The sequence below is a fragment of the Centruroides sculpturatus genome, unplaced genomic scaffold (assembly GCF_000671375.1).
Source record: "Centruroides sculpturatus isolate CEXI.00-Female unplaced genomic scaffold, Cexi_2.0 scaffold857, whole genome shotgun sequence".
Classification (NCBI taxonomy): domain Eukaryota; kingdom Metazoa; phylum Arthropoda; class Arachnida; order Scorpiones; family Buthidae; genus Centruroides; species Centruroides sculpturatus.
This window is the reverse complement of record NW_019385135.1, coordinates 23,263-51,050: the sequence shown is the minus strand read 5'-3', so window position 1 is coordinate 51,050 and position 27,788 is coordinate 23,263. Positions and strand designations below refer to the sequence as shown.

Genomic DNA, 27,788 nt, shown 5'->3' with positions numbered 1-27,788 from the left:
GAAGATAAGCTTTTGTCTCTGATTAAATGCAGTCCAGGCAAAAAAACGGCGGTTATTTCTGTGAAATTAACCTAAAAAGTTTCATTAATTTTTGAGAAAATGTTTCTTTTTTCTTTTTTTTTTTGAAGAATTGACCTTTTAAAAGAATATAAAGAAAACCGCATCATTGATATAGGCCTAATACATATCTATTACTTATAGTAGATAACCTGTCTTCTTTTGACAGTCATTCGAAAAAGATTTATTGATTGATTTAAGGAAATTACGTGGCATTAAAATATATTAAATTGATATAAGAAAATCTACATTAGCTAAGAATTTATTCGATAAAATATTTCTTAAAACATAATCACGTAAACGTAAAAGAGAAAGAAAAAAATATGAAAATCGTATTAGATTTTCCTCAAAATATACATTCTCTTAGACGTGGTATTGTTATTAAGAGATTCTGTATTCACCTTTGTTTCTTTGTAGAATTCTATGAGATTCCTCCATAAAATCAGAATTATTATTACTGTATTATATAACAAACACTATAGAAGACTTATCGTGCAATATCTAATAAACTTAGTTAATAAGTTAATGAAAAGATAATTCATGTTAAAATTAAGAAATTCTATAAATAACCCCCTTGTAACAGGCCTAGTACGTTAATAAACATTTGATTGATTGATTAAAAAATAATAAACTAATAAATCAAAAATANTAGAAATACGTACCTCTTAACCGGCTTCCACATTGATTTCAAGAAAGATCCGAACTTCATTTTCAGTTTATTCTGCCGAAAACCCTAAGTCTGAAAATACAAAAGCAAATCAGTTGTTTTATTTCGTAAAGTGACATTCAAATGCGATATTGGAAAATAAAACATACAATTTTGGGCCAAGGCACTTTAAGAAAATACTCGTGTTCTCTTATATTTACTTCTAGAGGACGTCTGTACGGGTCCTGAAATACGAAAACAAAAGTAATTAATTCAAATTTACTATTCGAATGATTATATTTTCGAATGTTTTTTATTTCTGATTAAATAATCAGTAACTCGTTAATAAATTCTCTTTCTAATCGTTTTTACAAATTTACTTACAAGTTAGTAATATAAAACGGGGAGAGACAAATTCAGATTTGTTAAGTGCAATTAAGTATAATCTTACCTTTTGCAATATGTCATAAATAAAATGTTTGGTATCATCCGATAATTCAGCAGGATACGACACCTTCACATTTAGAGCAGCTGCAAACGAATTTTAATATTAATTATCTTATATTGCTATTATTATTATCCAATTAACAATTTTGATACATTACCTCTTATCCGGTCGTAACGTGGCAATAAATACACGTTATCAATATTGAAAGTTTCTTTCACATAAATCTCTAGAGGTGTTCTTCCAACCAACGCTTGAAATAACACGATGGCGAAAGCCCACCAGTCACAGTAAAAATCTACATATAATACATTCATTAATACATCCAACAATATGATACGAGCAAATGTGAAAGTACAAGTCCTTACCGTAAGGCTTCCTCTGAAGAATTTCCGGACACATAAATGATAAAGTTCCACAAAAACCTCTTGGATTTCGTTCCTACTAAAAGAAATAATAATAGAATAGTTAAAAGATCGATAAAAATCTACAATTCAAGAATATTACAATGTATAATGCTTACTGTGGATAGACCGAAATCAATTACTTGTGCACCTTTGTACACATCTAACATAACGTTGTTTGAACTAATGTCTCGGTGTATTATTCCTATTCAAAATAAAAACATTACTTTGCCACTCTTTACACATTTCTGGACTAAACAAGCAAATAAATCTACAGCGAATAACTACCATTACTATGAATATACATAATAGCAGAGGCCACTTGAGCGGCAAACACTTTTGCTTTTCTCTCCGGTATAGGGCCATTCTTTTGTACAAATTCGGTCAAAGTTTCTCCCTGGACAAAATCCGAGACAAAGCAATAGCTAAAACATAAAACTTATTACTTCACAGAGCACAAATTATTATAAATAACTCACGAGAAAAGAGAAAAAACACTTACGCTGTGTCAGTTTGCAGGAATCGAATCAATCTGACAATGTTTGGATGGGCGGACACGCAATTCCAAACGATTGTTTCTCTCCGGATTTCACCAAACTATAAATAAATTAATGATGATTACACACGAAATATAAATTTTAAATATTGTTTAAATATTACTAATGTAAATTCATAAAACACTGATTACTCTTATTCTCAATATACTATTAAAAATTATTATTGTTTTAATATATATATATATTTAGTGATTAGTGTGTATATTCCGGAAATTGTTCTTAATCCCCTTAATATTGATAATTTTTGTTAAAAAATACCTGATTAGAAGAAGAGACTTTCTTCTTTACGACTTTTAAAGCCTTTTTCTTTCTAGAATATTTGGTCTTAGCCAAATAAATAGTCCCAAAACTTCCACGTCCAATTTCTTTAGTAATTTTGTACTTGTCAATATAATATTTGGCTTTATCGAAACGGTCGTGTTCCTGCTTTGAATCTGCGAGTTTCTTTTCCGGTTCGTAAGTCTACAAAATTATAGAAATGATTATTTATTTATAAAATTTGCTAATGGAAGGAAGACAGTAGGAACGAAAACTTACCTCGGAATCAGAAATCTCGCCTGAAATGCAACAACACAACAAGAATTTATGGAATAAATTTCTTAAAAATTCCATAAATTTACCTTTCATCGGGTTATTTGCTTGCAACTGCGACTCGCCTAGATTCGAGGAGTCACATTTTGTTGCAGGCGAATCTTTGTCAATCTATAAAACATCAAGGTAAAAATTATCGATGTTTGCAACGTTATCGGTACGAATATTTTAAAATTAATCAAAATTCTTCGTTATCTTAATCTACTCAAAGAAAAATTTCGATTTTCTTACAAAGAAATCAATGGTTTACCTGTAATGGGTAATCTTTATTTTCTTGAACACTCGGTTCAGAATCTTCTCTCCTACTACAAACAAATTCCATTAATTCTTACATAATAATAAAGAATTCGTATAAATAGACACAATTTCCTATTAAATTTACCTTTTATTCATTTTATTTCTCGTTATTCTCGAAAGAACTTTTTCCGCACAGCGAAACATTTCACTGAACAATAACAACTCGACAATTGAACTCGAAAGTATTGTTCAAAAATTCATTGTAATGACGCCTAGAGTGTCATATTAAGAATTTTTTTAAATATATTTTTCTCTCCATATATGCTATGAGAAGGCCTTTTTATGGAGCTCATCGTGGGTCGGGTCAGACCCGCAATGGGATAAGGTTAATGGGAGTCAGGCCCCTGATATGCAAGATGGACCATTTCCCAGAAATATTGATCTTAATCAGAATATTGTCTTAGTTGTATTTGGAATCTTTCCTGCCACCTTAACCGCTCAATCAATTTGAACGTCACATCTTACTGTTAAATACTGCCAGTTTGAAGTGTTTATAAATTTCAATGATTTTTGCATTTATAAAAATCTGCTCGTGGTCTTCATAATATTCTTTTCTTGGTTTAACGTTGAACACAGAGATATAATGATAAAATTTTCAAATGTAAAAGATAATCAGAAATTATAAATTGTTCTTTCATTCGGCCTTTCGTTGAGCTTGAGTTTAAATGAGGTCGACAAGGGTGGTGCGTAAAAAAAACATTCGAACTCACTGCTATTTTACACGTGCTATTTCTGTAAACCCTATTAAGGAGAGTTTGTTTCTCACAGCAGAGGGATTGGTTCTGCTACGGGCACGTGAACTTCTGTCTTCTGTTACAGAATTAGACTGACCTCTGGTTTGATTCCCGTAGTTGGTTCTGAGGGCACTCTTGAAGTTTTAGCTGGTTTAGCTGGTGGAAGCCTAGGACCTCGTGTGGATGCTACACGTATACCGCATCCAATTCTATCCAGGACCGGTTCTGGGCTGTTAGCCGTCCACCCGCTAGATATTTGGTGGCCCTCGCCCGATTACGTGAATCGCGAGTAGATTTATAACTTAACCCAACCGATAATAATTTACCTGTATGTTCATATGATAGTTTTTTGTATTTACAAAAACCCTATCGCGTCCTTTGAGATATAGTAGTGATGTGACAAAAGAGGCATTTGACATTGACCGGTATCGGCACCCTCGGGATATGGCAGCCTGCGTGCATGCACGCACCGCACACCTAGCAGGACCATCTCTGATTCAACTCGTAAGGAGCTATTTGACTAAGTGGTTAAGATTTAAAAAGTAAAGAATATTTTGTTATTTTATGTACGTTTCTTTACGTTTTATGTACGACAGGAAAAGTGGTAAGATAGTAATAGGTTCCAATACACAGCGAACGTCTACCGAATATTATTAATGTTCAAAGCACAATGTCATAAATACAGCCAATGAAGATTATCTTATTTTTAAGAAAAAGTTACCTGAGAATTTTATAGTACGTATCATACCTAATTAATAGTATATTGATATAATGACGGAGATTCATATCCTCTGAACATTGTGGTCATAACAAAATGGTATACGATGTTAAAAATAGATTTTAAATACAAAATATTTGAAAAATGTTGCTTTATGTCTTACCTTCGAAACCAAGCGTAAGAAAAGTACCGTAACTTGATCAATAGTTTCTTAAGATTTTACTATATGTGGGAAGTCGATTTAATTAATTTATTTACAGTCAAAGTCAAAGTCAAACTAAACATTTTTATACATACAGAAAGCATATATGTTACAGTCGTATTTAAATTTTTCCCACACCCATATTCGGAGTTTTCTCATATCTTTATCACTCTCGCCTGCATTAGTTCGAGTATGAGAGAGTCTACTGTAATTAAAGTTATTAAATAAAACTTTTGAGAATATTTCCATTAACACAGAAAAAGACACTGAAATTTCAATATATTCTTTCAATTTAATATTAATAGTAATAACCATTATATCCAGAGTAAATTAAGTTACTGTCATTTAAATCTTTAAAATAGTAAGGCTAAAGATGCAAAATCGCAGTCAAAAATGCAGATTTTTACATGTATTATCCAATGCCCAACGATTGAAACTTCAGTATTGGATAGGACCAGGAAAATAGACTTGATACTGTCTTTCTGGGTCACACACAATATTTCGTATAGTTGCATGCAATATATTTTAACGGAAAACATTAAAAAAAAATTAAATCTAATATTCTTGTTCTAGTTGTGTAATGATAGAGATTAGAGTAGTATGCCCTTAATCTTCGAGAATGTCCTCAGAACCAACTACAAGAAACAAACCAGAGGTCCGTCTAATTCACTAACAGAAGACAGAAGTTCACGTGCCCGTAGCAGAACCAATCCCTCTGCTGTGAGAAGCCAACTTTCCTCAGTATGATTCACAGAAGAAGCACGTGTAAAATAGCGGTGAGTTCGAATGTTTTATTAACGCACCACCATTGTCGACCTCATTTAAACTCAAGCTCAACGAAAGGCCGAATGAAAGAACAATTTATAATTTCTGATTATCTTTTACATTTGAAAATTTTATCATTGTATCTCTGTGTTCAACATTAAACCAAGAAAAGAATATTATGAAGACCACGAGCAGATTTTTATAAATGCAAATATCATTGAAATTTATAAACACTTCAAATTGGCAGTATTTAACAGTAAGATGTGACGGGCAAATTGATCGAGGGGTTAAGGTGAGAGGAGAAATTCCAAATCGGACTAAAAACACCAATATTTCTGGGAAATGGTCCATCTTGCATATTAGGGACCTGTCTCCCATTAACCTTGTCCCATTGCGGGTCTGACCCGACCCACGATGAGCTCCATAAAAAGGCCTTCTCATAACATATATGGAGAAAAAAATATAATTAAAAAATTCTTAATATGACACTGTAGACGTCATTACAATGGATTTTTGAACAATACTTTCGAGTTCAATTGTCGAGTTGTTATTGTTGAGTGAAATGTTTCGCTGTGCGGAAAAAGTTGTTTTGCGAATTACGAGAAAGAAAATGAAGAAGAAAAGGTAAATTTAATCAGAAATTGTGATTATTTATAAGAATTCTTTAATATTATGTAAGAATTAATGGAATTTGTTTGTAGTAGGAGAGAAGATTCTGAACCGAGTGTTCAGGAAAATAAAGATTACCCATTACAGGTAAACCATTGATTTCTTTGTAAGAAAATCGAAATTTTTCTTTGAGTAGATTAAGATAACGAAGANCATATCGTACGGCTTTACATTGTATACATTTATATAAATGGGCTTTAAATTTCAATATCTAGCTGAGGCCTCAAATATCCTAAAGTCGTTAGTGATTTTATGATATACTGTACTTACCTAACAAGCGCCCTGTCAAGAAGAGACTAGGAAAGTTATTTGTCTATCCTAAAATACCACTTTCTTTTATTAGAAAAATAATTTTAGAAATCGGTGAGGTCTGTAAGAGTAAATTTATTTTAATTGCCGATGCATCGAAACACGGTAAACAATATTATCGTGCGAGGAGTTGACCTTATGTTTATCTTTTAAGTCCAATTAGAAACTATACTATTTTCTTGTGTTTTACGCGTTTATTACGAAGATAGAAGAGACTAACATAACTAGAAAAAACCTATTTATGAAAGATAATTTTATTTTATCGTTTTGTTACTTTATACACTTTCTGACACACAATCCTGTGGATTCACTCATCTCGTAACCCTGCAAAATAACTCAAATGGATGTAAAGATAAGTTTATTTAGTCACTTTGTTTTGTCACTTAAATGTGTAAAGAGTGGCAAAGTAATGTTTTTATTTTGAATAGGAATAATACACCGAGACATTAGTTCAAACAACGTTATGTTAGATGTGTACAAAGGTGCACAAGTAATTGATTTCGGTCTATCCACTGTAAGCATTATACATTGTAATATTCTTGAACTGTAGCTTTTTATCGATCTTTTAACTATTTTATTATTATTTTTTTTAGTACGAACGAAATCCAAGAGATTTTTGTGGAACTTTATCATTTATGTGTCCGGAAATTCTTCAGAGGAAGCCTTACGGTAAGGACTTGTACTTTCATATTTGCTCGTATCATATTGTTGGATGTATTAATGAATGTATTATTTGTAGATTTTTACTGTGACTGGTGGGCTTTCGCCATCGTGTTATTCCAAGCGTTGGTTGGAAGAACTCCTCTGGAGATTTATGTGAAAGAAGCTTTCGATATTGATAATGTGTATTTATTGCCCCGTTACGACCGGATAAGAGGTAATGTATCAAAATTGTTAATTGGATAATAATAATAGCAATATAAGATAATTAATATTAAAATGCGTTTGCAGCTGCTCTAAATGTGAAGGTGTCGTATCCTGCTGAATTATCGGATGATACCAAACATTTTATTTATGACATATTGCAAAAGGTAAGATTATACTTAATTGCACTTAACAAATCTGAATTTGTCTCTTCCCGTTTTATATTACTAACTTGTAAGTAAATTTGTAAAAACGATTAGAAAGAGAATTTATTAACGAGTTACTGATTATTTAATCAGAAATAAAAAACATTCGAAAATATAATCATTCGAATAGTAAATTTGAATTAATTACTTTTGTTTTCGTATTTCAGGACCCGTACAGACGTCCTCTAGAAGTAAATATAAGAGAACACGAGTATTTTCTTAAAGTGCCTTGGCCCAAAATTGTATGTTTTATTTTCCAATATCGCATTTGAATGTCACTTTACGAAATAAAACAACTGATTTGTTTTTGTATTTTCAGACTTAGGGTTTTCGGCAGAATAAACTGAAAATGAAGATTTTGAATAAAGAATTTCCAATTAATTTGACTTTTACTTTAAAAATGTATTATGTAGCCTATTACATTTACATTATTTGTATCATTATTACATTTATTTAATATTTTCTCTTGATTTTTAAATGTAAATAAAAAGAGATTAGTTGTTTCGTTTATTTTTGATTTATTAGTTTATCATTCAATCAATCAATCAAATGTTTATTAACGTACTAATTTTAACATGAATTATCTTTTCATTAACTTATTAACTAAGTTTATTAGATATTGCACGATAAGTCTTCTATAGTGTTTTTTATATAATAATTACTTCTGATTTTATGGAGGAATCTCATAGAATTTTACAAAGAAAACAAAGATGAAGTATTGTTATTAATAGGAAAAATTTTCTCTTAATAGCAATACCACGTCTAAGAGAATGTATATTTTGAGGAAAATCTAATACGATTTTCATATTCTTCTCTTTTTCTTTTACGTTTACGTGATTATGTTTTAAGAAATATTTTATCGAATAAATTCTTATCTAATGCAGATTTTCTTATATTAATTGAATATATCTTAATGCCACGTAATTTCCTTAAATCAATCAATAAACCTATTTTGAATGAGTGTCAAAGGAAGACAGTTAGTTCTCTTACGGTCTCTATTTACGACTTACTATCTTAATACCATATATCATACATATTAAGTTTTAAAAATTAATGCTGGTGTTATATATTCAGTGATTGCCATCCAACTGTTAATTTCATTATATGCCTAATATAAAGTGTTAACTATATGACAACTTGCTACCACTAATTTCTTGCTAAATCACTACATTTAATTATTTGTATAATGATTTTTTAATTACATTTTAATTTCATTCTTTTTCTTTATAGAAAATGATTTCCCTGGAATTAACGAAAAACAATAGGACAATTTAAGTTTTTCAAAGAGTCCTTGGATATTAGACAGGAAGATGCACTCGAAAATGTCAGGCCTGACCAAATTTCATGTAAACAAATACTGATTCAGATTTAAACTTAGTGTTGTTTAAATGTCTGGCGAATGTTTGACTATACGACTTTCCAATACTTTAATTTATGCCTTTCTGTCGTACTTTAATAGTTGTAAAACATCTATCCACAAATCTGAATAGGTGCACATAAAATAGTATTTCATCTCAGAACGAAAAATATGACAACCATGTAAATTTTATAAAAGTTTATTAGTTTATTTCTGACATTTAAAGAAGAGTGGTCTTAAGCACACTTATTTATACCCTTTTTTTCTTATATTCTACCGTATCAACAGTTTTTCTTTTCACAAAAATTTCTTTCTTTTAATAATGTGTCATCTTGCTTATCACACGAAACATTATGTTATATAAACCATGTCAGGTATTTGAAACTGTATGAAGACAAACTAATATTCAACTATTCAAATACTATGTAAAAATCTAGTAATTTTGAGACAAAAGACAAAATTAGTAATTCATATAATTCACTTGAAAATGTACTAATTGTTTCGTTAATTGTTTTCATGCTATTATTACAGAAACAATAAAGATGATTCTTGCATTCTAAAACCGTTTGTTTAGGAATTTTTATCTCAGAATGCCGTAGGGCCGTTAGATTTCTAGTGTAATAATTTCATACAGTTGTTGAGTGCCCGGGAGCTTGGAATCTGAAGTGGAAGCCGATAACTCAAATCCAAGGATTGTTCATATCGTTACGTAATTGATATGTCATTTATTATTACAGGATTGCTATTTAGCAACAGATATACCAAAAATTACACGCTCTATCTGACCCAGTTTGGAATGCAATAACCTGTCCCCGGCGTGAGGTAAGTATTAATTCATCAATCGGCACGAGTTTTAGACCCAGAAAGATGTCGAAAGAAAACAAAGTCAATGGCGACCTGCGAAAAAGAATTGACGGTGTGAGGACGGTGTTTGCAGAGGAGTGGTAGATAGATATATATATAAAGACGTTTAAGTCTTTGGTCCATGACTTAACTCAGGCTTTAATATATTAAAGGCGAAGTAGAAAAAGAAGTTGCGGCGCGAATATCATTACCATTAGACGGTTTTATCTGTCTCATTACGACACATCCTTACAAACACATCTCACGATAACACTCACAATTATCTAGTTATGTCACATGAATTATTATCTAGTTTGTTCGTTACGTCAAACATATCAAGCTTCGTTACCATAAACAAACCGTCACATAACACCTAAACTGCTTCCCAAAATCCTACCCCTAGGTCCTCGTCCTGGAAAGTGGTAGTGGAAACGTCACTTCATGTTATCCAGTGGCAGCTAAAGGAGCTCTGGTACACTGGATATACGCAATAGTTTTCTTAATCTTCTCTGTGCAACTTTGTAAAGAGAGATATTTACAAATTGGTAAAACCTATACGGATAAAGTTTTTTAAAGATATTTTCATTGAAAAGCATGGATGTTGTGTTTGAACCGTTTCATAAGGATGAAAGAATCATCTTATAATTTCGACTTTGGAATAGAGTTGATTCGTTAGATGGTTCATTTCTTTATTTTTATAGTAAACAGAAAAGAGACTCGTTTTTTCTGTTTCCCTATTTACAATAATTACGACGCTCAAAGTAACATGTGACACCGCAGTTTTGTGTAGTGTAAATTTGTATTGTTTGTTTGCTTTGAGCAGGACTCATATTATCTGATGAGCATATTCCTCCGTGACCTAAGACCTAACTATTGAATAGCCTCATACGATATTTTTCTTCTATATCTGTAGTTGTATAATAACTTTTGAAATTGGTTCAGAGGTATCGTATCTAGATAAAAATCATTTATTATATTACTAGCAGATGAGCCTAGCGTTGCTTGTTTATCATTTCGATTATTTTCTTTTTGTAAAAAATATTTTCAAACAACAAAATAGCAAATTTTTACGATTTAACACTGTAGAAATGCCTTATAGACCAATATTTATAATGAATATTTTGTTTGTTAGAAAATAAATAATGCTTTAAGTGATTACTAAATAAGTATAAATGCGTTTAATTCCGTTGAAATGTTAATTATAGAAATAAAAGTATTTTTACTATTATATTCTGTAATTTAAAAAATTTTAAATAGATATTTCCAATGTTCTATATAACTAAATACATACTATACGCATTTAATATATTTAACAGCATTCTTGAAGTATTTACGTAACTTCTAATAACAAATTACAAATAACAGAATGTCACATTTTACATTCTTCTACTTAAATTATGAGTTAATACTTGTATCAAGCGACTGTTTCATATCTGTATTATTTAATTTGATGTATTATCGGTTTGCTTCTATATTTATATTATTGGAAATTCGTTTCCGTATGGCACGTTAAGTAATTGAAATAGCTTGGACGTTAATAACGATATAGACAACCGTTCGAATGAAACAGTAGACTACAGTACTGTGTTATATAAATAATATAGTTGCTTATGTTCTATAACAATACAACAAAATTTTAATCATTGCCATTCACAATGGGAGAAGAATGCTTATATTGTTCTCTCTTACCTTCGGTATCTTTATCCTACATATTTGGAGACTTATACTTCGAGCCTTGTCAATGCAGGCCACAAAGCAACAACAAGGCAAAGCTTATGCGAATTTGTTTTCTATTCGCGCAAAGTATTTTTGTAGGGCATTTCATTCTCTTAGCTATCCAGCTTTTCCCCACAGATAACAAAACAATCGGGTGTAGTGCCACACATAAACTGACCGAAAAACAGAGCATGCCTTTTGTTAGATCCTTGCTTATGTCTAATGCATTTTATAGTGCTGCCGTTCACTACGCTGTGAAAAAACAGAAAATAATGCTTAATCTAAAGCTCTCTAGTTACGCAGGCGAAAGAGAAAAATTATTGAGCTTTCAGAAAGTAGTCCACCTTTGTGTGGGTAGCGCATTTTTCGTCGTGGCTACCATCATGACGATTACCATTTCGGTGTGGTCCAGTGTGAAAATCGAAGAAGTAAGCGGTTATTGGCGTAGTGTAATCTGCAGCGTTTTTCTAAACATATGCGTCATATACGAATGCGCCATCATATTAGTTTTGTTTGCAACTGCATGCGTACTATGTTTTGCCGTTAAAGAAAGATTCGATGCGATTTCATTCGATTTACAATTCGCAAAAGTTGATTGGAACAAGCGAAAAATAGATAATTTAATAGCCAAGCATGCGGAACTTTGCGATTTCATAGATTATCTGAATGACAAAATTAGTGAAATTCTTCTCTTCTTATACGGGGTGGCCATTACGATTGTGTCGATTTGCTTCTATTCTATTTTATTCCGAGTACTTAACAGTAAGCTTCATATAATGATGATAGCTATTACAATTTTGTCAAGTGTAAGCTTGTGTATCATTTCATTTGCCGTTTCGAGAGTGGCAGCATCTGTAAGTATCCGTTTTAATTTGTATATTAAATTACACGTGTTTGAGGCAACGACATCGTTTAAAACAAATAATTTCATAACACTATTTCGTAGGCCTACGACTCATTCCAAGAAATTAGAAGATTGGGAGCTTGTTCTCGACGTTTACAAGATAAATTAAAGGTAAGAATATTCAGCATCGTTATACAAAAGGCTATTTACGTTAACGAGGATACACTTTAACAGATGTTGAATTTCATGAAGAAATTTCGTGAAGAAGAAATTGGACTCGATTGTGGAGGTTGTTTTATAATGTCGAAAGAATGTCCTGTTCAGGTAAACGTAATTAATCGCATTTATACGAAGGGCTGTCCAGAGTTTAAAGGAGTACAAAGTACAATACATAAAAGAAATTACAGGTAAAAAGCATTGTGTAGGATTTTCACTTGCTCCAGGCACAGGGTACTTTTCTCTTTTAGTCCTCTTTCCATCTGGACGTTCATTTTTTTATGATTACTATTATAAGATTTTTGATTATTTTATAACTTTTATTTTATTGATAATTATTGTTTTCTTTTTTTCAGGTGTTCCAAAGTCTTTACGGTATATTCGACATGCTATTACAAATCCGTGACATTTTAGCTGGAAATACGGATAAATGTAGCATTTCTAGTTATAATGTAACAACAACTGAATCCTCCTTCACTCCTTAACATTTTATTTCTAAAATTCATTACAATTTTAGTGTTTAAGCAAAAATAAAGCGAAGAACGCCCAATTCTAATCTTATATGTCTTTGATTTACATGAAAATGTAAATTCAACTTATAAACTGTTTGTAGAGGGTATTTTACTTGTCATATTTGCTAAAATTCATTAATTTTTAATGTATTTGCACACTTTGTACATATTCAATAACACGTGTAAATTTTAAAAATTTATAACACGTGTTATTTATTGTTAAGAAATTAATTTAGTTGGGCTGCAATTTGGAATAAAATGTAGACATAAATTCTGACTGTCGTCTGTGTGTTTTCCTGTCCTTTTGTAATCGCGAGAACAGTATTAGATAATGTCACTGGTTTCGATTTCTTGCCCATGTTTTCAAACCGGTTCCATCAACATTAAACCCGTGGTTTTGCCTGCATTCCCTGTTGACATTTTCTCAAGCCAATAAAGGCCCAAAATGGATGGCGGAATGAGGAAGGAGAGAGGTCCGACATATTTCGACGTAATGGGTGACGTTTTGGTCGGAACGTCCAACGTTCGAAACTAAGGAATTGTTCGATATTTCATTGTTGGTCGCCATCTTTAATTAATTAATTAAGCTGAATGGTTGCGAAACGTCAATTTTTTTCGTTTATAATTGCGAGATTATTTGTGTAAAACTTATTTACAGAAAAACCTGTGTAAAACGGATGAGCGCGGTAAGGAATATTTTTTTCCGCTTTGGCAGACTTTCGTTTTCTACGGGTTCAGGTTTCCGTTTTAGACAGGTTTTAATGCATTTCATAATGCCAGGAAAATTGTTTATCATTGTGAGGGTCGTAAAACCGCGTCGAAATTACGACAAATTACAAACTTTAACGTCAGAGAGTTTCGAAGATAGAATCGGGTCAAGGGGATGTGTTAGTCACAAAACCCAGATGAGACGAAAACTTTCTCGAATTGTAAAACAAACGCGACGCGACGATAAATAACAGGGGGGAATGTCGACAGAGAAAGGGAGAGCTTTGTCGAGATGCGCGCGAACAAATATCGGGTCGAAGCAAGCGAGAGAAAGGGGGGTCTAAGAACAAAAGGGACATCTGTTAAGTAAGAACGCGGTAGGGGATAAATGGCCACAAGAACATCTGGTGGACCGTTTGGGTTCAAAGATGACAGAGAAAAGGGACATAACGGAGTAAAATACGAGCGCGAACGTTAAAAGACCGTCATCACCTCTCCGACGTTTTCCCGACCCGGATCGGTCTCGGGTTTCGCCTAGAAACAAAAAGAGTGACCAATCGGAGTAAGGGAGAGGGTGAACGGGACCAATCAAGAGGATGAGATTTGGGGAAAATCCTATAAAACCCCCGGGTCTCAAGGTCAAAAAGAGATTCTCAGCCGCTTCTCTCCGAAGAGAAACTCCCAGCCGATTCTCCGCAGTTCTCCACTCGGACCCAGGTTCTCCACCAGTGACCAAAATCTCCGTGCATCCGCATTACCGGACAGAGGCTCCTGTGCAACGGACACTCTCCTGTCAAGCCTGGAACACAAGTCAGCGCCCGTTCGTCGACATCAAGGAGCTCCCACCAAAGTCGATCTAGATCGCATTGTTATTGTCATTATGTGAGTTAACCTTATGTCAAAATAAACGGTTTTCGTGTAAGACACTTGTCATCTCTGTCTCCTACCGCCACCACCCACATACAGTTTGACCCTAGGTTTTCCTGATGCGCAATTAACGTATTGCCCCCAAAATCGGCGAACTTACATCATATTCGAACATTTACATAATTTCTAAGGCCAAACGGAATTTCAGGGAAACTATAACCATCGATAAATGCAAAAAAAAAGTAGAGTTTTTCTGTTTGTATGGATGTTAGTGAGTGTGTGGGGCACGATTTTCTTTACCTTCTTTAAAGCTTAATAGCTCTTGTGTTTTTTGTCGAAAATTTCTGACATTTCGCAGGGAGGTTTGTTTATTGTGGGAATTGATGCTGTTAAATTTTGGTGGTAAAAGGTCGAGAGGGTGGGGAGATAATAGGAGTCGTGTGTATCTGCCATAGAGTCGGACATTTACAGTTTTTTATAAAACTCTTCCCTACCCTGAAAATTAAGGTTTTTGTCATTTTATAATAGTTAAAACAGATTTTTTAAAAATAAAACGTCATAACAGATGGCGCTTCCAAATGAGGCCGGCAAAGTTAAGCAACTGGTTTCTGAATCTGTTAGGTCAGGTGTGTCAAACTCATTTAAACAACGAACCATTAATGCGACTGATAAGATTCACGCTGGTCACATCACATTTATAAATTTTCTTAAAATTATAATTTCAAGTGAGAATGCAGGAATACAGCCAAGAGAAAGCAATTAAAACACGTTATGTAGTTCTATAAATTCAACTCAACAATATATAATTGCTATAGTATTGCTTTTGTTTAAATATTTANAAGGCTTTGAAATAGTAAGAACCTCTTTCCTTAATTACCATAAAGAATATCAAGAGCTCACTAACCTAATTACTATACGGCCCTCGCAGACAAAGAAGCGAGGCTTAATAGATGCGGGAGGAAAAATCCTGAAATTTCTCTTTGGCACCGCCACCTCGGAGGAAATTCAGACCTTAAATGACGAAATTTCCAAGATTAAACAGCGTAACGAAGGCATCCTACATTTATTACATTCACAAACCACCCTATTAAATGACACCTTAAACATCAGTAAAAATAATCGGCATCAAATTTATATACTATTAAAAAGGCAAGAATCCTTCGGGGAACTAATGAATCTTTACAGGTATGGCCTCGCATTTGAAACTATTCTCCGAATAATCGAGTTTTCTATCCAAGAGTTCCATTTCCAGCTGGTAGAGTTAAGAGAGGCCATTGATGTTTTGGAGCATAACCAGTTAAGCACCTATTTTATCCCGCGCGACATTATGCTACGTACCCTCCAAAACATCCAATTGCAATTGCCGGAGGGGTACGCAATGATCGAACCTATTAAACAAGATACGTTATTCAAGTATTACCAATGGATTACTACCATTGCTGTTGCTTTACCTAACAAGTTGAGAATTTTCGCTAAGATACCGTTAATAACGCCTCATGGATATTTTGATGTATACGAAATTGTAAAGTTTCCGACCTACGTACCTGTTTTAAAAACCTTTATCCAATTTCAAGTTGAATACCCAATCGTCGCCCTATCTATGGACAGACAGTCCTATATGTTGCTACGACGATACGACCTAACTATGTGCAAAGTGGATCGTCTCCCTGTTTGTTCATTGGATGTTCCTATCCAGCGCTTCCCTCAAAAAAGTTGTGAATATGCCTTATTTACAGGCATGGAAACCAAAGTCAAAGACCTTTGAATTCGACCTTTGCACTCGCCAAATCGTTATCAAGTATGCGCCGATATTTAAAAAGGTTGACCTAAGAGGATCATGGATTTATTCCATGCAATATCCTCTCACCCTAACAATTAGATGTCCATCGGGGCATACAAACCCTTCTTCTATATCCACTACTTACAAATTAAATCATACCGGAATAATTAATATCCCAAACGCGTGTACAGGGTATTTACCTGGATTTATCCTTACCTCACCTTTTCAAGGCCGATCAATAGTACACCATGAACTTGCGCAACACTTGGTAGTTCCGCAAATAGACCATCTTATAAATCAAACAGAGGTGCAAATACTGGAAAAACACCTGCAAGAGCGAGGAATCCACCAAGTAACTTCAAATGAGGATATTCAATTAGCCGATCGTTCTTTAGAAAACGTCCAATATGACTTAAACGAACTGATACGGCTATCGACGACCCCATCGTCTGGAACTTATTCTTCATGGATAATTGCGCTTAGTAGTTGTCTTGGTACATTGTTAATTGGAATATGCCTCATTGGCGCTGTCCGATACTGCACACAACGCAGAAAAACTAAGCCACCGGGTCAACAATACACACAGGAAAATAACCCAGAAGAGACCACTCTAAACGAAAAGGAAAGGCCAACCGATACATATCCGGGCACATCCCAGGAAATGACACCCCGAGGCAATGCCATTCAACGACCTCAGACCTCTGTTGTTTTAACCTATTAAGAGTCTCACGACTGACCATACTACTCACCCTATTTTATTACTTTAAACATATTATATTGGTTGTCACATAAAGCTTTTATAAGCCTTTCTCGGATGTTTCGCGTATTAATAAACGGCATATAATCGATAATAGCTTTACTTTAATTTTAACTTTGTTCGGTAAACTATTTTTTGGTATCATAGTAAGTAAGTTTAGCCATAATATTAAGAACTAGAAATAATGAGAGAGAGAGTAAATCCCTATATGTTATGTATCTACATACCTCAAGACTAAGGATATTCTTCGTTTCATAAAATGATACTAATCATATTTTATTTGGACAAGAACAGTGATTCTTCATTCCAGAAGGAAGGTAATCCACGTGTCGAACTGCTATTCACCGCTCAGAATATTCGCCTAGATTCCACTAACCTGGCAGCAAAGGACCTGACCGCCAAATATCATCGTTACGAAGATTTCATCAATATCCTGAACAAGATACTCGTCCATTTNTTTAAAATAATAATCGTCGCTATTGTATCGTTAAAAATTAGAAAATTAAGCCTCGTTTAAATACTGGCTCCCTTTCATGGTCGATCCAGTGTTGCCAGCTAAAACACGTAAAAATAATATTAAACTACCCAATACATAGCCAAATATTGTAGCGATCACATCACTAGCGGACATTTGAAATTTGCCGACTAGGACGGTCGGTTAACCGAGGTGTCGGTTAATCGGTGGTCGGATAATCAAGGCTCTACTGTATTTGAAATAAATTTGTCACCTCCTCGTTAAAATAACATTGTCGGAAAAAAGAATCAAATATCGACAGAAACTTATAACTTTCTTCCTTAATATAAACATTCAACCCTCGAACAATGACATTCCTCTGCTGCAAAACAAAAAAGTTTATAGTTAAAGCCCGAATTCGTCATTTTGTTTTGGTCCCGGGAACAACTTTAACCTCCACACCTGCAGGACCAACTCTACCTCTCACAATAGGGGATCACCTGACTAATTTCCCCAGCCCGAAGCTATAAAAGCTACTTCTTTCNCCGAATTCGTCATTTTGTTTTGGTCCCGGGAACAACTTTAACCTCCACACCTGCAGGACCAACTCTACCTCTCACAATAGGGGATCACCTGACTAATTTCCCCAGCCCGAAGCTATAAAAGCTACTTCTTTCCCCCTCTGCGGGGGAGTCTCACATCTATGGTCTGAAAGGATTAAGTCTCCGGGAATTTTTACTTTGTGCGTCGAACTCTGTGCCTACGTTGAATCTACTAGAGGTATGAAACAAATAATGTAAACTCTCTCTCCGTGAGTTAGGAACTAGGGACCTAAATTCATTTCCTCCCGATGTTAGATTTTGTATTCTTTAAATTTTTTTTTTTTCGTTAATCCAATAAATCGTTGTTTCCATTGTTAAATGGTGTCATTTACTCGCATATCGCCTACGCCTCGTCGACGACCCCTCTCACCTACTCCACTCGACCTGACAAAAGGTATCAGGTCGAGTGGAGTAGGTGAGAGAGGTCCATTCGGGACCGCATTCGAAATTTTGCCATCTTGACAAGTGAGCAGGTTTAATGACCTGCAGCAGAAAAGGGAAAGTCGACGGTTCCCGACCTCCCCGGCAGTTCACAATATCATACGGTTGTAACTTGAACTGTATAGTCGTGATTCAATTTCCTGGAGTAAGCGACTAAAAATTTATCGTTGCTCTGAGGTTCATTCGACCTACATTGTAACGAGTACAGTAACCCATCTAAAAAAACCCGTGTTTCTTTTGTAAATTATTTAGTTTTTATTCCATCGAAGTCGTAGATCCTATCGAGGATTATCCTGCGAGATGCTTATACTGTGCATGTACATTTTTACGCGATTATTTTTTACACGGCAATCTGTGTAATGTATTTACCGTGCAAGAAGATGATCAGGTGTTCGTTTTCGGTAGTAAAAGTAACCGGAAGGCGACCCGACAGGCTGCGCCGGCAAGATTTTTAGTTTTGACGATGCTTGCCGATACCATATGCTATATGGTTACGGCAATGGGGTATGCGCATTCCTTTGTGGTCTTACGATTTCACTTTTAAGGAGTGTAGTAGACACAAAATTTTCAATTTCGATGATCTTCCTTTCGGTTTCTTTTGTAATGGCCAAACTAGTTGTAAAAAGAAGAGATTTGATAAAGTTTTTTCGATCTTTGGGAACAAACCTTTATTCATAGCATGCTCCAGTTTTCAAAAAATGTTACATATCATTCTTGTATTTTTTGCATTTTTTTTTGCTGCATCGCTACAACACACGCTGTTCTTTGTTCTGGAAAGAAGCACTTTATCTTTTGATTATTTCAACTCAAAAATAATCTGCAGTTTGTATCTTATAAAAAGAAACATTCCTCCTGAACATCACTTGTCATATTTACAATATGATGACATTTTCAGGATTTTATACTGCTTCAAATTCTGCCATTTTTACTCCTTACTGTTCTTTAGTTTCTAGCATTAGAAAATCAGTTCTATCGATCAGTCAACAAAAATCACTGCTTTTTTGTCTTCAGAGTGACGAGCTGTGTTTGCTGACCCCTGGCATCGTTCCATTTTTTTACACATATAATTCTTTGCTGAATCCGTGCTTCAAATGTGTCAACGACACTCTTGAGTAACTTAATTATTGCTTCTTTTAATTTTCCCCTTTGCCTCTTTAATATATGGATTCCCACAACTACTACATTCTCAAAATACTTATTGATATAAATTCACAAATATATTAATTATCAAATATTGTAGTTACAACACCAGCAAATTTGACAAAATATAAGACATAATATATTTCTGCTGAAATACTGCACAAAAATTTTAGATAAATTTAGTATAACTCGCTATATAACGTAACCGGAAGAAGACTGCACCCCATAGAAATTACGCTGGTATTCTTATTTCATTTAGAATCTATTATAATCCGATTTATGAAACAGATAACGTTATAATGAAAGACCTTAATACTATAAAATTAAGTAACGAGTTTTATTATTGTTAATTATATGTTAAATAATAAATACTGTATATTCTTAAATTAATCGAAGAGAACTTACTTGAGCGTTGGATCAACCACAGTCGTAGGATCATTATAACTTCCCATTTTACACGTTCCGCAATAATGGTATATTGTAAATGGTAGTGTTGTTGCTAGACAAGCGAGATATTCGTCACTGAATTTCTCATAACCTTCGCAACCGGGGACAGTTGCCGGAAGGGGATAAACTCCATATTTCTTCAATGCTTAAGAATTTCCTATCTTCAGGCAGTACTTCAAAGCTAAAATTTGAGGTATTAAGTTATTTATCTTAAATGATTTAACACGTCATTGAATTATACGCCTTCATTACAAGAAAATTGTATTAATCTTACCTTCGACCATAACTTTTAAGTCGTGAGGATTCGAATAAAATTTGAAATCAATAATAGGATCATCACAAGGATTACGAGATCTGATAGTAACATATCCTCTACTTCTTGGACGTGTTGGATATGGAAAACACGATATTGTGTCAATCGATGTAAATGGTTCGAAGATTGTCTTATACACCTAAATGAAAAAAAATATATGATTTTAATATCTTAAATCTTAACGAAACCTTTACTCAATACCTGTGCAATGAATATTTACTTGTAATCTGTTTTAGTGAGGAGGTTCGAATTGTAAAACGATTTGGCAACATTATTAATGAAAGTGAAATAAATAAATACGTTCTTAAATAAAACAAAAAACAATAAAAAGAACGAAAATTAAGAATTCAATGAGCCAATAGTAACACAATTTATTAATATACAGTACCTTAGGTCATTATTTATATTTATAAATAAAGGGATAATTAATTTAATATTATCATAAATTAGTATAAGACCGAGTTCTATACCGAGTTCCGATTACTATACCGAGTTCTAAAAATAATTCCTACAATTGTATGAAAATACATCCTTTTTAAATTTACTCAACGTTTAAATAAAGTAATAACGAGTATCGAAATTAAAATATCCTTCTTTATTAGAGATCAAATTCCCATTGTAGATTTTTATAAAATTCTAGGAATTTACATAATACTGTACCAGTATATGGCATTATAGTTCTTTCCATACAACAGTGACTATATCCATAATATTTTCTGCTAACGAATTCATGTTCATTGCAGTTAATATTTATAATGATTATTTGGCATAAAAAATTAAAAAAAATGTTCTGTCCTTTATCGATATGTCTTGTATTATAGTGAAAAATATACTCTTAGCACAAGAATCACCGAAGAACTACAACATGCAATCATGTATAGCAGAGGTACCGTATGTTGGGCACTTGGAGTATGTGCCCCCATTTCGTCAAGAGTGCTTTTCTTGTAATTCAAAGTAAACCACAAATTTTATTATTAAAAACAACAGAAGATTCATGACTTCAAGCCTATTCTGCAAATATAGAAAAAAAAACTAAAAAAGATATATGCCTATTGTCTCATGCAACTTTGTCGTATGGTTACTAAAACTTGGCTTTGAAAACAACAATGTTCATTGTTTTCAAGGACAAATCCACATTGCAATTAGCGAAACCTTGTGGGAGCGCTGTACCGATATTGAATCAGTTTGAAGCTTCTTGTCTAATGTACGATGCATTTTTTATAGCTTGTCCCCTCTCCATTTTTTTAGTCTGTATGCGCCGTTGAAGTATAGTGTATAAACAAATGCAATCGAGATAATTCGTTCGTGTATACACTATAAAATCTTTATGGAAAAATATAAAATAAACTTACTTCATCGTTTAGATTAAACACGGATCCTAAACCTGTGCTTTTAACTGCACCTGATAAAGAAAACAGCAATAATTCGATATTTGGCCAATCAGGATCGTTATTATATTTAGAATTTACAAATCCTATCGTGTCAACTCCTCCCAAAGATGTCAGTGGACCTGAAATAAAAAAAATAAATATTTAAATGTATTCAGAATCAATTTTAACATTTTTATTTTGATTTTACCAGTGCCATTGACTAAGAATTCATTAAAGTCCATTAGTGTGATCCGTCGTGCAGAATAAGTAAAAGTGTTTGCTCCAAATGCCATACCAAAAGTAGATGGCTGTTCTTGAAGATTTCTTCCAACTGGTAAATCCGCTACAACAGGAATCTAAAAATTCATATTGCACTTTATATTTTTATGTAAACAAGAGAAAAATTAAGAATAAGATATTTATTACATTGAACTTCCGTAAAGTACTCTTTGGCCCAATTCCTGATAGCATTAAGAGTTTAGGTGAGTTAAATACCCCAGCACATATAATCACTTCTTTATTAGCATAAGCTTCGTGCAACTGTCCACAGTGCTCGAACTTAACTCCGTAAGCTTGTTTATTCCGGATCAATATCTATAAATATAAACAGCTATTCACTCTCCTTTAAACCATAGTGTAAGATAATGTAAGTTACCTTGTGAACAAATGCTGAAGTTAAGATCCAAAGATTTCTTCGACCTCGTGCAGGATTAATATATGCTTTAACTGCACTCCAGCGTGCTCCTCTATTAACAGTTCCTTGAGGAGGTTGAAACACTGAAACATTTTTTATGTCATATATTTTGTAAATATGAATTAAAGTAGGGCATATAATGCCTCCTATTTCAGAATCTTCGTCAAATTTAAAAATATAGCCAACATTTTGAAAATACAATAGACGTTACTTCCATCAAATAAATATTTTATGTTTTTCCGAAAATTATTTTGTTTCTTCTACGAATAAAATCTTACAGATTTCTATTGTACGTACGCTTTCGATTTTTACACTTCAAAAGTGGTAGTATTTAAATATAAAACTAAAAATACAATAAAATATTTCAAACAGTATTTATTACGAAATGCTGTACCTGTTTGATTCTTTGCATTAAAGTCTCCAGGAGTATATCCAATTTCTATGGCTGCTTCTAAATAACCTTTCGTTATTGGTGCATGGAAAGGTGGTGTCTGCACAATAACGTTTCCACCAACACCGTGATATACTGTATTGTACATTATTGTCATTAAATCGCTATACGATTTATAAACATAATTTAGCACAATTGAAGAAAGATTTACCATTGCAATATTCTCGATTGTTTTCCAGTTTTAGAAAATAAGGATAGACACTTTTCCAATCCCAACCTATGGCACCATGTCTTGCCCAATTGTCGTAATCTCCACGCACAAATAAGTTAAAATTTAAAACTGTGGTTCCCCCAAGCGCTTTACCTTCCACAGTTAACAGTTGCTGGAAGAGAATAAATTTGAATGAATATTTAGGTGTATATGCACCCCTGGAAATTTATTATTATTGATTACTTACTCTGTTTTTAAGACCTTGAGCTATGGTTTTACTGGGTACACTTTTAAATTGCCAACTGTAATTTGTAAAAGCTAAATTTACAGGAATAAGTGGAATCTCAGAGGTTAGAGGAGCCATATCTCCTGCTTCTAACACAAGAACTGTAACATGCGGTGGTTCGGAAAGTCTATTGGCTAAAACTGATCCTGCTGTTCCTGCGCCAACTGCAATAAATAAATAGCCGGCGTTTAATCGTATAGTAATAAAATATAAATTGTATTTTATCCAATAAAATCAAGTATGAAAGAAAGAGTTTTTAACTTTTTCGAGATAGAAATAAATTATAAATAAGAAAACATTTTTCTAATTTTTAACAAAATTGACTAGAACCTACCAGAAATGCCGCCATATTGAAATACTATAAACTTATTCTGTGAATCTGAACTTTCGACAATTTTTAAAATTTATTTTACAATTCGTTTTAAATTTGTAAATAAATAAATATGCGAATGACAATTACCTTGACTTAAAATGTTACGTTTTCTTTTTATGTATACTAAAATAAGGAATTTCTATTTAAAATAATACTCCATAACGGTGACGAGTTAGATATTGAAAACATCTAACAGAAGTTGCAATATGAATATGTATATTTTTGGGTATTAGATAGAATGCTAAGTCCAACATATTAGCCTGCTTATGTAATTCTGAGAGATTACATTATTACAGCCTTCATATATGTCGCTTATAGTAGATGCACACATCTGACGTTAGTGGCGCATCAATCTTTCAATATGGCGGAAGACATTGGTAAATGCGTTTCGAAACACCACGTGAATTTTATATTATAAATAGGCAAATAATATCCTGAAATGTTCGAATACTACTAGAAAGTATTCGAAATTTTGATAAAATACCCAAATACTAAAAATACTACCAATTAGGATTAGATTAAAGGACTGTTTATAAATACTGTAGTAATTCGTTCTTTAACATTATTTATTCGTAAATATCATTAATATTTCCATTTTTATTAACTGTCACTTTCAGAATTTTTAAATTGATTAGACTGTTTATTTTTTGCTTTCAATTTGTATTCATTTTTAAATATTTTTGGGAGTTTTCGTTAAGGGCATGAAAACGTAGTCAAAAAGTTCATAGTTTAGCTGTATATTGACCGTGTCTGAAAGTAAACAAAGCCTGAAGCAAGTCACTTGATTGGCTCCTCTTTAACTTCCGGTAAAACGTAAACAAAGCAAACAAAGTGAGAATAAAAGAGGAATGTTGCACTTTCTTTAAAAAAAAGCGTCAAAGAAATGGTGAAGGAAATCGAATTAAATGTAGTTTTATGTATAAAACAATAATATATCCTAACAATTTTATGAGACAATATAGTTATTTAAAGAAACGTGACTGATACACACGATGTTTTTCTCATTGACTATTAACACAACTTCCACGTTCTACCGGAAGTTGAAGAAGGTCCAATTACGTGACTTGCTTCAGGCTTTGTTTATTTTAAACACGGTTAATACATTATTAATACGGGATGCCTTAGGGATTCCCGAGAACTCTCTCTGAATCAGGAAAACAAAAGGGAATGATGAGAATTATATACATATAAAATTGTTTAGCACACTTTACGTAATGTTAAAGTCAGTAAATTATTTTAAAAAATAGTTTGTCTTTATCTAGATTAAATTTCTACGGCTATTTAAATATATCAGATAATAAGTTATGTGGCGCCATCCATTATCAGATTTCATTTTAAATGTTTATGTAATTAATTATTATAAATTAGCCAAGAGCTTAATTTTGATAGTACAAATGAGTTTTTATATTAAAAAAAAATTGTAGATAACGAGTACAATCGTTATTAAGTCCGACCATACTCGAGATATGACACACGATCCCTTCTATCTCCCCATCCCTTCCACCTTTAACCACAAAACTTTGACGGCATCAAAGACTTTAATACCCAAACTTCCCAGCTAAATTTCAGAAATTTTTGACAAAAGGCACAGGAGTTATTAAGTTTCGAAATGGGAAGAGAAAAACCACGCTTCCCATTTCGCGTGTGTAAAAAATCCTTAAATATTTTTGCATTTCTCAGAGTTTCAAGGTTCCTTGATAAAAAAAAAATGCAAAAATATGGTTCATTTTTTCACTGATCTCCATACTTTTCCTCTGTTATACAGTGTGTTACAATAGGAAAAATAAAACATTTTTAGAATTTAGTACTTATGGAGATGCAAAAACACATGAAAAGCAGTGAAAATTTCACCGATTACAATACTTTCCCTGTGTTCTATTTGAAGGGGAATTAAAATATTTATAAATAATACCATAGAAATAGCTTACCTATTATATAATCGGCTTGGTATACTGCCCGAGCACATATAATATAGAGCTTTAGAAAGAAAACTAGAGTTATATATTTTATAATTAAGGTGCTGTGCTTCATGCTGTTTAAAGTAAAAGGACTTTTATGTCTCTGAAAATATGTTACTACTTTAGTTGTTATTCATTAGATAAGGCTCTTTACTGTACGAAAACTGATTTAGTATAAACTAGTTAATTTATTATAACATATTTTTTGTCATTTTTGTAAAGTATAGTGATGTCATCTGAGTTAAAACATTTTTAATTGTGACGTGTTGCGCGGACGAGTCCATAACGTTCGAGAGCAAAAGGTAGCTCGCGTACCACGCTTTGGCCACGAAGATTGGTAAAGACTTTCATTACTTTAAACATTCTAAATTGTAAAAATTGTATGAATAATAATTCAATAGATTATATACAAATGAAGTAAATTAAATTAATTTAAATAATTATATCTTGATATTAACAATATTAATAAACCTATAAAAATTCTAGTTACCAAGCAGATAATTATCCAATCAGCTATTAGTTAAGTACTCCCTCAGGCTTAAGGTTCGAAATATAAAATCAATATAATATATTAACTGATATTCATATATTAAATATTAAATTTATAAAAATTATATGGTAGAGTGTAAACACCAAAATTTAAAACTTTGCTTAGTTTTATAAAAGCCTTTTCAAATGGGTAAACACACAAATGTTCGTTAGATGTTTGATAGTTTAATTACTAACAGCTGCATAATTTCCACGTGAATTTAAAGCATAGAGAGAATAATATAGCGTAGAACACAATTATTAAAATTTGTTTTGAATAGAAACTAGAAAATTCTTTAGATTTTATTTACATTGATAGGAGTTTCATGGCCAATATCAATTTTAAAATTCGACTTGTTAAGATAAAGGACATCTTTTCGTAAATCTGACGTCATTTTTTAAATTTCTCACTGTAAAACTGGATAGGTGACATCAAACTGATGTGAAAAAATCCCAAACAAATCAACAGAACCATATTTAAAATATATTTTTATTAGAAAGCTTCAAATTTTAAGGTCAAGGAAATGTTATAAAATTTAATCGTGTATAGGAATGATTAAAATTAGAACACAAGTGGCTTAAATTATTTTAATTTTTACACGTGTACAGCGTTAAAACCGTTTAATAACTTAAATCTCATACTTTATTATATGAATTAATAAAAAGGGTAACAAAAATTTATAATAAAACAGTTTTTAAACTGTTTTATTAACACAGTTTAAAAAACTGTTTTATTAACACAGTTTATAAAACAGTTTAAAAACTGTTTTAAATTAATTCTGTGTTAAATAGATAGAAATATTTTAACGATATCTCAAATTTATAAAGTAAAATTTTTTAATTTAAAATAGAAGAAAAGTTAAAATTAATATTAATTCGAGTATAATGCGCACGTTTTTGTTTACATATATTTTAGCGTGGGGTTCCAAAAATGTATTTTTCTTTATTTATCTATAAAGTATAACAAGTTTCCAAAGGTTATTTCTATATTACACCATTTACTTTCATTTATTTATTTATTTATCAGGCCGAACTAAAAGCCAAAGAAGGTCACGTGTGGCCTAAAAGTCTCACGCTTCCTGTACTAGGATAAGTAACTAAAGCAAAATACTACTGTGCGCTACCGAGGGGACTGAAGCGGAGAGGTTCTCCACACTTACTGGTTTGGCTGTCAGAGAATGGCTATAGGATGGCAAAAAGGAGTGGGAGGCGTAATGAAGTCGCGATGAGGTGTCGGCAGTATACAAAGATAGTCATTAAATTTAAGAATAACACATTTAATTATATAACAAATAATACAGATACATGAGAATACATTAAAGTTAAACAATAACAAATAAATAGTAATGATAATATAAGTCTTTACCTCTTTTAGATCGGCGATCAGAAACCTCGAGGTCCTCCCAGAGTAGAGTAGGCACTTGTAGTCTTCTTTCCCGATGATCGCCCCGAGTCCTCGGATTGTTCCTCTTTTATACTTTTTTAGCGTGGGAAATCCCGGGACTCCGTTGACGCA

General features: G+C 32.8%; 4 protein-coding genes across 7 annotated transcripts; 2 read left to right on the top strand and 2 right to left on the bottom strand.

The window, feature by feature from the left end:
• Positions 1-730: 730 nt before the first annotated feature.
• LOC111635270 (CBL-interacting serine/threonine-protein kinase 19-like) lies at positions 731-3,466 on the bottom strand. Of its 4 annotated transcripts, none has more exons than XM_023380182.1 (11): positions 2,951-3,466; positions 2,647-2,811; positions 2,368-2,571; positions 2,055-2,149; positions 1,841-1,977; positions 1,672-1,757; positions 1,517-1,592; positions 1,309-1,446; positions 1,155-1,234; positions 874-948; positions 731-796 (listed from the first exon to the last, which is right to left on the bottom strand). In XM_023380182.1, exons 1-7 carry the CDS (start codon positions 3,020-3,022, stop codon positions 1,590-1,592), a joined length of 762 nt encoding a protein of 253 aa, XP_023235950.1. In that variant the 5' UTR covers positions 3,023-3,466; the 3' UTR covers positions 731-796; positions 874-948; positions 1,155-1,234; positions 1,309-1,446; positions 1,517-1,589. The 4 variants fall into 4 exon arrangements, with proteins under 4 accessions (XP_023235950.1, XP_023235951.1, XP_023235948.1 ...); XM_023380183.1 differs by having other exon boundaries at positions 1,517-1,757; positions 2,647-2,666; positions 2,730-2,811; XM_023380180.1 differs by having other exon boundaries at positions 1,517-1,757.
• A 2,560-nt stretch (positions 3,467-6,026) lies between these two features.
• Positions 6,027-7,789, top strand: LOC111635255 (RAC family serine/threonine-protein kinase homolog). Its single transcript, XM_023380166.1, has 7 exons — positions 6,027-6,040; positions 6,118-6,172; positions 6,988-7,063; positions 7,134-7,271; positions 7,346-7,425; positions 7,632-7,706; positions 7,784-7,789. Exons 1-7 carry the CDS (start codon positions 6,027-6,029, stop codon positions 7,787-7,789), a joined length of 444 nt encoding a protein of 147 aa, XP_023235934.1.
• Positions 7,790-10,856: 3,067 nt separating this feature from the next.
• Positions 10,857-12,925, top strand: LOC111635254. Its single transcript, XM_023380165.1, has 4 exons — positions 10,857-12,234; positions 12,327-12,395; positions 12,459-12,548; positions 12,797-12,925. The coding sequence occupies exons 1-4, from the start codon at positions 11,320-11,322 to the stop codon at positions 12,923-12,925; spliced, it is 1,203 nt and encodes a 400-aa protein (XP_023235933.1). The 5' UTR covers positions 10,857-11,319.
• Positions 12,926-14,313: 1,388 nt separating this feature from the next.
• Positions 14,314-25,839, bottom strand: LOC111635253 (glucose dehydrogenase [FAD, quinone]-like). The gene is made up of 10 exons (XM_023380164.1): positions 25,715-25,839; positions 23,375-23,577; positions 23,128-23,299; positions 22,920-23,051; positions 22,487-22,608; positions 22,258-22,425; positions 22,040-22,187; positions 21,814-21,971; positions 20,423-20,600; positions 14,314-14,516 (listed from the first exon to the last, which is right to left on the bottom strand). Exons 1-10 carry the CDS (start codon positions 25,815-25,817, stop codon positions 14,314-14,316), a joined length of 1,587 nt encoding a protein of 528 aa, XP_023235932.1. The 5' UTR covers positions 25,818-25,839.
• Between the last annotated feature and the right edge of the window lie 1,949 nt (positions 25,840-27,788).